General features: G+C 38.7%; 1 protein-coding gene and 1 long non-coding RNA gene across 37 annotated transcripts in view; one reads left to right on the forward strand and one right to left on the reverse strand.

Annotated features, from left to right (window-relative positions):
* Nucleotides 1-6,652: 6,652 nt before the first annotated feature.
* Nucleotides 6,653-12,678, forward strand: part of LOC105054711 (uncharacterized) — a 28,437-nt gene continuing 22,411 nt past the window's right edge. For 3 of the 36 annotated variants that reach the window (XR_003802213.2, XR_012135709.1, XR_012135708.1), the window contains exons 1-5: nt 6,736-6,872; nt 7,965-8,043; nt 8,335-8,443; nt 9,264-9,374; nt 9,482-9,615. This is a non-coding gene — a long non-coding RNA (uncharacterized lncRNA). Of the gene's footprint in view, nt 6,873-7,964; nt 8,044-8,334; nt 8,444-9,263; nt 9,375-9,481; nt 9,616-12,678 lie in introns of all 36 variants that reach the window. The other 33 variants (XR_002165849.2, XR_012135712.1, XR_002165852.2 and 30 more) reach the window with 22 other exon arrangements.
* Nucleotides 6,702-12,678, reverse strand: part of LOC105054712 (ABC transporter G family member 45) — a 33,388-nt gene continuing 27,411 nt past the window's right edge. The window contains exons 21-22 of the mRNA XM_010936280.3: nt 7,268-7,522; nt 6,702-7,184 (exon numbers count right to left, since the gene is read on the reverse strand). Of these exons, the coding sequence (XP_010934582.1) occupies nt 6,915-7,184; nt 7,268-7,522 (525 nt within the window). The 3' untranslated portion in view covers nt 6,702-6,914. The remainder of the gene's footprint in view (nt 7,185-7,267; nt 7,523-12,678) is intronic.

Here is a 12,678-nt window from a genome sequence, read left to right on the forward strand (position 1 = left end):
TGGAGGGCTCCTTCATTGATTTTGCTACCTCTGCCTAATTTTATTGATTATTCACTTTGAATCATTACTCTATAATGTTTAAAGATATGGGTTAAAATCATGGCATAAGGTAGGGATATCTATGTTCTACCCATCGCTTCTTGCATAGTATTGATAATCATTCTTGAAAGGTTGAGTAGGATGCATTGGACTACATGATACATAATTGTTAAGTCTTTTTCTATTACAATATCAAATCCTCCTGCTCTAGATTGTATAATCCAGCAAACAATGATATAGAGGAGTCTCATTTCAATATTTAAGTGTCGCCCATGAATTTTATAGAATTGACCGTGATCCTCTATCCCAAGAACAGTTTCTATTCTTACACTTTTATCTTCTTTACTGTCCCATAGGTCACCTACGGTTGGAAGTTTTAAAATTTATCCTAGTATTTCATCATCAAAATAATTTTTTTTTTCTTTCACTGAAGATGATACTGTATCTTCTTCAAATGAAATATTCTCATAAAATTCTCTAACTAATTTTATAAACACTGGGGCTTCAACCGTGCAGATGAATTTCTATCCCATAGATCTAATCAAATTTGCAATCTCGAATCCCTCTGAATTTAAAAAATTCATATCAATAATACGATCTGAGAGAATATTTTTATTACTTACTAGAGTTCTTGGAGGAGGTGATCTCGAAGGAGGTGAGCTGGTGCTTCGCTTGCTCCTCTTCTCCTTCTGCTTTCACTTTTGGTAGGTGATCTTGAAGGAGGTGATGAAGCTGGTGCTTCACTTGCTCTTCCTCCCCTTCTGCTTTCACTTTTAATTGCTCTTTGGCATTGGAGAAGATGCATCTTTGGAGCCATCTTTCGAAGGTTGGCCGGAGATGGAAAGAAGATTTTTGGTTTAAAATTTAAGATGTGAGTAGAGATAGTATGATGGTTATGGAGATGAGAGCTAGAAATTTTGAGAGGAATGAAAGGAAAAAAAAAAGATGAAGTTAATATTCTGAACTAGTTCGGTGCCTTGGGTCCAATGAATATAAAAGCAGTGGAACGAAGGCGCCTAAAATCAAAACCAATAGAATGGATGTAAATGCCTACATCGGAACCAATAGAATAGATGTAGGCATCTACATCAGGGATCTAGGCGCCTACATCCTATGGCACCTTCTCTTTTTCGTGACAATATTTCGATCAATTTCCATGTCAATATCTTACCTCCTTCTATTCAAGTTCAAATTAGCTCCTTTTATTTGATTCAAGTTTGACTCCTATTTGATCCAAATTTGACTCATGGAGCCTACATCAGTGTAGGCACCTACATCAGGGATGTAGGCGCCTACATCCTTGATGTAGGCGCCTACATCAGGTGTAGGCACCTACATCTTATGGCACCTTTTCTTTTCTGTGGCAATGTTTCGGTCAATTTTCATGTCAACATCTTACCTCCTTCTATTTGATCCAAGTTTGACTCCTACTTATCTTCTTCTTTTCTGTTTTTCGTTATAGGCAGCATCTCCATAACCTAATTGCACTGCCCTGTTGGGTCACGGGCATCCTAAACAATCACTCTGCCTGTTAGGTCATGGGCATCCGCTCAGGTATACGGACAAGAAGATCAACCATACGTGTAGATTTCAAAATTCCTTCTATTTAATTCAAGTTCAATTCAGCTCCGATCAAAGTTCAAATCTTAGCTCCATCTACTTATCTCTTTCTTTCTTATTTTTCAGGCAGCACCACAAAGGCAGGATTCACTATAACCTAACTGCACTGCTCTGTTGGATCACGAGCATCCTAAAACACTCCTGTTAGGTCACGGGCATTCGCTCCTTTTTAAGTCATTGCTGCCATGCAGGCATACAATATATGTGAGAAACACTTCAACTTGTGTGAGAGAGTATTTGCCAACTAGTGAGAGAGTATTTGCCTAATAGCACCGATCCATCCAATGGAGGAGGATCCGACTAGACTGATCCAACGAAGCACATAAAGTCGCCATGTAATAGGACGATTTTGTGAGTTGCCTTATGGAAAGGCGGCTTTGTGAGTCGTCTTTTGATAGGGCAGCTCATAAAGTCGCTCTTTCAAATCATGATTTTTTTTGGCTAATTCATCCCTCCCACATGACGTGAGGGTGGGCTAGTTGGTACCTAAAGTTACTCTATGATAGGATGATTTTTTACGAACAGTATTTTTGTAAATATTTTTTAAAAAATATTATTTTTATAAATTATTTTAAAATTAATAATAAATCAGTAAAAAAATTAATTTATGGATTCGGTGACTCGAGTAATGCTGCGACCAATTTACCCCCTGAAACTTATGTCTGGCCATAAATTTTCTCTGAAAAAAAATCCAGCAAAACCGGTCTCTCCCGCTCCCTCTGTCTCTAGCGCACCGTCCTGGACATTTACAAACCCCGCAAACTAAGAGAGCTCACGAACATTTCAAGTCATTCATTTCGTCGAGCATCAGACGTGTGTTCGACCCCCAGTTCCCACTCCCCCCCCCCCCCGTCCCCCCGGCCCCAATCATCGATCAATCCGTCCAAAACGTGCGGATTAGTTGGTCATCAAAACTCGCTCCCGTTCGAGGCTCCGCATTGGTCGTTCATCTCATGTTCCTGGGATCACCGGACCAAGCTTGGCAGCAAGAGCTTGAAGCTCCTCATACGCTAGAGGATTCAAAACATCCGCTCAACTTTTTGACTACCGTCGCCAGTCGCCTTAAACTCCTCAACTTGGATTTTTTTTTTCATTTTTTTTAAAGTTTTTGAAATGATTCGATGCAAAATTGCTGTTAAAATCGATTCTTTTCTTTTATTTTTCTCTTTCTTATTTATCCTGCTCCTTCGATGTTCTTATAGTGTCAATCGTTTGTATCTGAATGCATTGGCATGAACTAACGTCATAGGACGAGCGTCATTTTAGGTGTTATCCTCGGTCTTGTTATGAAATTAGGGGTTTCAACTGGTAGAAACTTCTGTTACAAAACTTCATGGATAATATTTGTGATGATAAATACAAAATGATAGACAACATCTCATTGCTGAGCCAATTACCATGTAAACATGCTTGACAGAGAGATCCAGATAAAATGTAAATAGGTGCACTATCTGATTTATTTGAGCCAATATCAATTTATGAAGGGACTCAATATGTGTTGATGTTTGATAAAATTATCTAAAAAGACTACGCTGATTTTTTGTGGAATATGTTGCTACAATATAAAACCATCAAGACCCATCTTGGATTATGTTTTCATATGAATTTTTGGGAATGCTACATATGCCACGAATAGAATGATATTAGGCCAGGTGATTGGTCCTTTGCAGGCTCTTTCCCATGCCTCAATGAAGAGAACTCCATATTTGCCGCATGAAGGAATTACCCAAGTACCACAAAATACATGCTGTATAATGGAATTACTAATTACCAAATAATACATGATGCAATAGTTTGATTGAAAGATTTCTGTTTTTTAATATTTTAATTTGAGCAAAGATTGACCCAGATATTCAATAATGTTTTCTTGGGCTGTCAAACGTGATTCAATTGATCCATGGAGTTGACACTTGCTTGAAAATATTAAGAAGAGATCATGAGAAGGTTAATCCATTCAAAATGATTGGAATATTATGACAATAAAACCTTGAGCAGATTTAAAAGGGTACAGACTACAAAAGAACTTGAGATACTTAAAAGACTGCAAGGTTAGAAATAATTGAAGATTATATACAAAGACCAAAGAAAAGGCTTAGAAGCCTTTGTTAGTGTTGAGACTGGAATTTAAGACTGTATCATGTAGAGAGTGTGCCTCCTTTAATAATGTTCTTGGTTGTTTTTCCATGCATGCTCCCTTGGTAGCTATCTCTTGATTTAACATATTGGTTGTTGCTTCAACAGGTAACTTTTTATTATGTGGCTTTCTTTACATACGTGACACTTACTAAACATTGATGATGTAGCATTATTATCATAATCATCATAGTAATGACCCAAGACCCCACCTAGAAAGGGCTATCTAGAAGTTACTAATCGGGTCTTGGTCTTGCTTAAATACCAACGACCTCTCCAACATACACCCGATATGAGGCTAAACAGACACTTTGCTTGCCCTCGCACGCTTCCTTCCTTTAAGCTCGAGGATCCTTGCTAGAGGAAGTCCCCTACACACACTTACGTGGGACTAAGCACATGCTCATGCATGTCCTTAAGGAATGGCTATGGGGTGGGTATGGTTTGGGTAGGCCATTACCCATTCGTGCTTTGTACCAGTCTTGGGGTAGGGTGGGGTGGGTAGAGTTAGGCAGCATGGGTTGGGGTGGGGTATGGTAGGTAGAGTTACATGGCATGGGGTAGGGCGGGTGAAGCTACAAAAGTCATTACTTTTGCATACAAATAAAATAAATAAAAAATATGAAAGTAAATCGCAATATTTCGTATAATAAACGAAATAAGAATAGAAGACCTAGAATATAACAAACCAAATTTTCAACAATAATAGAAATAATAAACAAAATATTGTTCTTTAGGAAATCAAATGTTCCTTAAACAAAGAAAAACAATCAACTGAAGAAACGAATAACTAAACATCTATATTGCAGCCTTTCAGATGATTAATTTTTCTTAGGATTGATCACATTACCTTTTTCTCCATTATCATCATAATCATCAAGGATAATTTGAATTTTGTTACCTTGTGGTGGAGATGATCCTAAAAAGTACGAAGAAAAATAAACTTCATGAGTTAATAATGTATATAATATAATCCGGATTTGAAGTGAAGGGTGGGGAGGATCCAAGTGTTCCAGGTTTATGTATAATTGGGTCAGCTTCTCTTGTTTTTTTTTGGGGGGGGGGGGGGGGGGTGGGGTGCAGGTGTATCACCATTACCCGTCCCTGCCGCTGACTCTAAATAGGTCGTGTAAAACCCGCCCATTAGGATTGGATCAGATACCCAATGAGGTTGAGTAAATTGCCACTCTACATGTCCTTGCATACTCCTCCATTTAAGTTGGCATCCTCATCAAGGGAAGAGTCCTATCATAAACACCATGACTGGCTTATTGTTAGCCACAAAATAATTTGTGTGCTGCACTAGCCAGATGGGTTGTGTGCTAAGTTAGCTTTAGTACCATTTGTAATGATCTAGGACCTCACCTAAAAATAGCTTGTGAGAAATTATTAATTGGCATCCTTGGCCTTGCTTTAAATGCCCAAGACCTACCCATTGCACTCATGATGTTACACTGAACACATGCTTCCTCATTTAAGCCTTGGCATCATTGACAGAGGAAGGATCCAAATCCATTACAAAATCTATGACCAGCTCGTGGTCAATGCCAAAACAGTTTGTGTGGCAGTGTCCTCTTATCACGTAAATCATGGGCTAGGTGAACTCTAATACCATTTGTAATAATCTAGGACCTCATCCAAATATGGCTAGTTAGAAGTTATTAATTGGGGTCCATGGCCTTGCTTAAGTACTCAGGTCTACCCTAATACACAAGCTAGCGTAGGACTAAACATGCTCATGCAAATCATCATATAACTCCTTGTGATTCTCTAAATAATTTATTTAGAAGCCTCAATCAATAAATTATGAAGTTACTATATTGTTAGTCCTTTTTTCACTATCCCTATCTTTGACCGAAACCCTAGTATAATTCCACTTAGTGCATCTAATTTTGATCTATATCTATAGTTTTTATCTTTTTTTATTTAGGTATTTTATAAATTTCTCTCTTGCCAAGTTCAACACAGAAACAAATTTATGGGGATAAATTAATCCAACTCTCTGTATGTATGTGTTGTATTGTGATGGGCTCAGGCTAATTGTCTTTTGTAGCCAAAAGCTTTCAAGTAAAGATCTTGAAAAAAATTAACATATTGGGATCCATATAGGAAAATCAAATCATGCTTAGATTTTCATATATTTTAGGGATGGGCCTCCAATCTAAGTGATAGAAAATCTTTAAGTAGGTTTGCCCATTAATTTCAGTTATTAACCTTAACCTGCATCAAGATTACAACAGGAACAACAATAGGATTATATTTTCCAATCCACTAAACATTAATCAATATCTGAAGATTAAAAAAAATCAGTTATCTTTCTTAACCTAGATTCTATTCCTTCATCTTTGTTTCTTATACTTGATCCACAAAAATTAGTTTAAAACTTGTTTATTCATCTTGAAAGTTAACCATGTCAGCTTTAACTCAAATTACTTGAAGTTCATCTCACACCTGTGTTCAGAAACAGATATTTTATCAAATTGCTTAGTTGGTTTGAGAAAATGGTCAAATTTTGAGTTGATTTGTCTTGTAATTATGTGTAAATTATTTTATAATTATAGAATAATTGAATTATTTTAAGTAGTTTTAGTTTGTTATATATGCCATTTCACCATGTTCCAGGACTCTGTCATCCCTTCATTTAGTTGTCAGGTTGACTCTATGAAGAAACAAGTCTAATTTGTATTTCCACCTTTGTAAGCAATATTAGATTACCAAGTGGTAATGATCTAAGGATGATTCTTCACAATTTATCTTTTTTTTCCTATGTTATTAGGCCCGTGACTAGAATCTGTACTTATTTACTTGTTGCTGCACCAGTTCGTTTGCCTGCATACAATTCCTTTTCAACTTGTTTTCATGTTGGGAGATACAATTCTGTATTTACATCTTATATTTCTATCTACTGCTTATTGGGAAGTTACATTTTTGACATTATGCTCTAATCATTTTACACTGCATGAAACATTTTTAGATCCCTATGATCCATCCTTTGGATGAAGAGAGGGAAAGGGGAAAAAAAGATTATCGAAGATCTGAATCTCTTGTGGTGAAGTTGCTGGTGAGCTCAAATGTGTTGAGTATGCTCTTCCTCCTTGCTTTTAGTATCTGTTTTCTGTATATCATCTCTTCTGGAAATTTAGATGTTTTATGCTGAAACCGAACACAAAGGAGAATAAGACAATAACTCCAATGTGAAGGATTACTATGAGTGGGAAATATTGATCTTGAAAACCAAGGTAATCCTCAAGAAACTCTTTTATGGTCTGATCTGGGCTCCCTGGGACATGGATAAGTTCAACTCTGTCACCCAATTGGGAAAACATGAGACCATAAACAGTCCATGCTGCAGGATCAGCCCAATAAAACCATCTCCACCAAAGTGGTATCATCTGCAATAGCACAGTCAACTGTCATTATGGCATCCTGTATGGCTTTTTGCAAAAATAATAGTGAAGATAGGGATTTCATGTACCTTTCTAGAAACTATGAAACCAGAGAAGACATTCCACAAAACAAAGATGAGGAAGGAGAGAATGGCAGCTATCTCTTGGGTTGGTGTGAGTGCGACTGTCATCATCCCGTAAAGTGTGAAGTAGGTAAAGCTTAACATCGTGAAGAGCATGAACCAAATGAATTTCACTGCTGTGAATTGAAATCCTATCATTGGATATGCAATAAATGAGAAGATAACGACTTGCAATATAACGTACGGAATTTCAATGGCCACCTGCACATGAAAACCAAATTTGATTCAGATTTCATTTCATCTGAAAGCTTGAAAGAGGAGAAGTTATGCTAACTGTATATCATCCTTTTCTATCAGAGCTTGGGCTCTGTATTCATGACATGCCTAATGAGCAAGATACAATAATGCTAGTACAAATTTGATATGTGTAATTGGAGGATATTTCTTGTATTTAATCCAAATTCCAACCTTTATGATGGACCATGGACAATAATCTGTTCATACAGGACTTACCATCCATGTAAAGGGACAATCCATCCTATTTTTTGAGGATCTTGAAATATTCTGCATCTAATATTTGGTTCATTAGAAGGTCCATAACAATCATGATCAAAACACCGTTAAATTAATTTTTCTTCTTTTTTAAAAATGTAATTGAAGTATGTGCTGATCATGATTGTTAAAATTATGTTCACTTTTACAGTTATGCTTCATCATGTCATTGTAAAGGGTGTCTTAGCGTATGAGGTTCCTGCCGGTTGCCACTGCAAGGTGTGGGGAAGGTCAGATGTTCACAGCCTTGCCCTTACATGTGGAAAAGCTGTTTTTGTGTTTTGGACCTATGACACTTAGATTACACTGGAGCAGCCTTATTGTTGCACCAGGACCTACCCCTACTTCATTATGTCATAATATGTCATGGAAATGAGTTAGATGAACAATCGTTTATTTAATGTTTATAAGTCCCTAACAATCATTATCAAAGCACCGTTTGATTAATTTTTTTTCTTTTTTAAAAATTTAATTGAAGTGTGTGCTGATCATGATTGTTAAAATTATGTTTGCTTTTACAGTTATGCTTCATCATGTCATTGTAAAGGGTGTCCTAGTGTATGAGGCTTCTGCCACTGCAGGGTGTGGGGAAGGTCAGATGTTCGCAGCCTTGCCCCTACATGCGGAAAGGTTGTTTTCATGTTTTAGACCTATGCTACTTAGATTACACTGGAGCAGTGTTATCCTTGCACCAGGGCCTATCCTCGCTTCATCACGTCATAATACGTCATGGAAATGAGTTAGATGAACGATCGTTTATTTAATGTTTATAACGTCCTTGCAGTTTGCAAGTCTATATATTTACTTTCTCCAAGTGTGAGAGACCTAACTTATGGATTAGCTGATGTTATGAATAGTGGATAGCAAGCATACAGTTCAAAAAGAGTTCGTTTTCTGGAAATTACACCATACAAAATCTGAAATTAGTAGTTTGATCACATAGATTCTGTTTTTGATATTTCCAACAATGAGTCATTATGTGGTAAGTTCTGGGTCATATTTTTTTTGTTATTAGTGGCACATACATGCCTGTAAGTTATGGGCATGATCAACAGTCTGTACCATTTTAATGCCCCTGCGGACCAAGAACCTTTGCTTTTTGGCTTGCATTGGCACGTGTTGCTTCAATACACATTATCTGAGCTGATCTGCAATGTTATGGACTCATATTCTGCTTTCCCCTTTTAATTTAGCTCTCTATTATCCTAAACAACCTTATGTTTTGGATGGTTCAGAGTTGTTGCACAACAGTCTTCTTTGGCTTTATCTTTGTTTCGAAGATTGATCTCTGCTCTAGGGATTGGATGCAGCAATAATGTGCAAAATCATTTTGTCGCATTGCATCAAAAGCATGATCATGAAAAACCAATTTATCTTTAGTTAATGTTTTGAAAGATAATTCCATTTGCTTTTTTCCTTGCATTAACTCGTATCTGACTGGAAATTGAAGAACCTATGCCATGAGAGGCTCCCCGAGTCTCAATCCTCTAGAAGACAAGATCAATTAGAGGCTACTGAGGATGGTACATACTATTTCAAAGGGTGATGAGATCTGTTGACGGTGAGTGAAGATAGGTTTATCTCTATTGTCTCATCATCATGGTTTTAACTCAGGGATAGATTGTCTGCTTTATGATTAACTCCTTCAAAACCATTCTCATGCAATAGGATACTTGTGTGAGCAGCGCTCTCCATGCCCACCCAATTCTTTTAAGTACAGAGAGTATGTGAGGCGGTACTTGGAGTGGACTACTATCTATCAGGAAGCTTCTCATAGTATCAACAAGATCGGTGGAATGCATGTAACATCCTATTTTACAACCATGGTGTTATTATTAGTGTGTAAACATAGTTTTATGATGATTAATTACTTCAAACTATGACATGCCCATTACAAAGCAATCATTAGAAATACCCTACTAATATCCATAAGATGGTTCATAATGCTAGATTCCTTTAGCCAAAAACTGTGTTAGTATGTCCATAATGCAATTCTTGTCATTTTGTAGCACGTTAGTAGTAGATATTTCTGATTCTCCATGCTACAAGAACCTAGTTTTTCTTTACATGAATTACTTGCAAAAAGTTGGTGGTCATACCCCTCAACTTAGAACTGGACAGTTTTAAGTTTGAGATTTGAGTGGTGCATCCTCAAGATATCGGACCAAGGTAATTATAATATAGATGGGACCATGGATGGTGGACCTGTCCCGAACTATCCGATTTGGGGCATGCCGAACCATATTGGTGGCTGATCGAAGTGGTTCTGGTGTTTGAAACGAGACACCAGCAAGGATGGGAGGAGGGAGAAGGAAAGAGAAGAAAAGAAAAAGGGGGGGAGGAAAGGAGAGGAAAATGCCAGGGAGGCCACCGGAGGTTGTTAAAGGGCGGCCGGAGCTTTGCCCTCCTCTGGAGAAAGGAAAATATAGAGAGAGACGGGGGAGGGAGAGAGAGGGAGGGAAGGAGAGGGAGAGAGTGTGGAGGCTGGTGGCGGCTGTTGGAGGACTGCGGAGGCCCTTAGATGACTGGATCTCTCCCTACCCTCCTCTAGATTGAAATAGGGGCGACTCACCCATGTTTTGATTGCGTTTTATTTTTGTGTTGACTCATAGCGAAGCAAATCGCCCCCATTTCAATTCAGAGGAGGGCAGGGAGGGAGATTCGCTTGTAGGGGGGCCTCTGCAGATCTCCGTAGAGCTGTCAACGGATCGGATCCAGATCTGAGACCCGCGGGTATTTACTTGACGGATCCGGGTCTGGTATTAGTATTGGACCCGTTTACTCGGATCCGGATCCGGATCCGATGAACCATCATGTAAACGGATAGGGTCTGGATATTTAATATCCAGACCCGATAGACCTAGGATCCTAATTATATATATATATTATAATTGTATGTTGTTATTATAATTATATATTGTTATGTTTTTGGATGCTTTAATTGGAGTTTTATTTGTTGAATTTGAACAACTTTTATACTTTTATTTGTATGATCATATGATTGTATAATTTTTAGGTGTTTTTCTAGGTTATTGTATAATTTTTAGATTTTTTTTCAGACTTTAAATATAAGTTTCGGATCCTAGAACCGGGTCTGGATATCCGGGAACCATTAGGGTCCGGATCTAGTACTTCAAAGCTAGACCCATCGGGTATTCGGGTCTGGATCCGGTGCCAGTAACTAAGATCGGGTCTGGGTCTGGATATCCAGGTTCTGATCCGAATCCGACCCGTTGATAGGTCTAGCTCTTCAGTGGCTACCACCTCCTTGCCCTCTCTCTCTTATTCCCTCCCCCTCTCTTTTTCTCTCTCTGCTTCTCACTCTCGCCTGCTCTTTCCGTTATCTAAGGGCCTCTGTAGCCCTTCGACAGCTGCCACTAGCCTCTGTGTTCCCTTCCTCTCCCTCCTCTCTCTCTCTCTCTTCTCTTTAGTTCTCCCTTTCTCCACTCTCTGTTGTGCTGGTTCGGACCAGGCACGGAACGATATGTAGGCGTACCGAATTATGCTGCTGGCTGACTGATCTAAGCCTCAATTCCAACTAGCCAACCTTAGGTGGGACCTTTTTTTTTCTCAAAAGAGATTCTAAAAAACTTTTTTAGTTATTTTGATTGATAATACCACTGTTCTTAGCTATTTATGTTTGAGCAGTGTTACTATTACAAACCATAGAAAATATCTCCTGAACAGGAACCATGCCTTTTATGTATGATAACGAATTTTGTTATCCATTTTTCAAATTATTTCTGGAACAACAATAGTCATTTCAAAATAAAGATCTATTACTACTTGTATAAGCAAATAGTTGCTCACACTTTTTTCTCTTCTATTTGGGCGAAGCAAGGTCTAGAATCAATTTGGCCATATTTGGCCAGTTTGGAAAGGAATACAGGTAGAAGTGAAATGATTTGTCAGTATTGGAAGAAAAGTGCAAGTGAGCGCACACAATGCATTAGAATACCCATCATATCAATCAAGGTTCGCTTACTTGGAATTGGACCTCGTGTCGATCGGTTGACCGTACAAGTTGGTACATCTCCATATCGGACCGTACCGGTACGAACCGATATGGAAACAAGGGAGAATAAGGGAGAAAAAGAGAGAGAAGGGAGAGGGAGGGAAGGAAAGGGAGGCTGGAGGAGATGCCGGTGTTGGCCACTAGAGGGCCATAAAGGCTTCATTGTGCATCATGTTAAAAAGAAAATGAAGAATTGGGGCGGATTGCACCTGTTTTGAACCCGCAGCATCCACAAGGTCGATTTTTGCTGTCTGACGGCGCTCCGGCGGCCTCCTTGCAACCTCTCCCTCCCTCCATTTCTCTTCATCTCCCTTTCTCTTTATCTTTCTCTAATCTCTTCTTGCAAGGGACTGTGACGGCCTCGGCGGGGCATCGTTGGCCACCTTCGGCCTTTTCCTCTTCTTCTCTTTCCTCCTCTTTCTCTCTCTTCCTCTATTTCCTTCTTCCTCGCTCCATTTTTGCTAGCATTCCGAATTGAATGCTTGAACCGCACTGGTTGGCCGCCAGTACAATTTGGCACATGCTTCGAACCGCCCGATTCAGGGCGGTTCGGCATTCCATTGTCAATACTTTATCGGAGTGTGACTGCTAGCATGGTATTGGCTTCATGCTAGTGCTTGACACATGGTATTTTATAGCATGTGCCTAGCATGGCTATAACATGGAATAACCCATAACCTATTTTGCCAATGATAGCACATCATGCTACTGGCATGAATTACCTCAATCGGCATATCAAGATTTCAAATACCGATACCAGTACATGTTCTAGTACGCATGGGCTGTACTATTATATGGTACGTCTCCTGGTTCTGGGATAACAAGATAGAGTTGAAATACCATTTGCTCA

This window comes from Elaeis guineensis, chromosome 12 (assembly GCF_000442705.2).
Source record: "Elaeis guineensis isolate ETL-2024a chromosome 12, EG11, whole genome shotgun sequence".
Lineage (NCBI taxonomy): Eukaryota > Viridiplantae > Streptophyta > Magnoliopsida > Arecales > Arecaceae > Elaeis > Elaeis guineensis.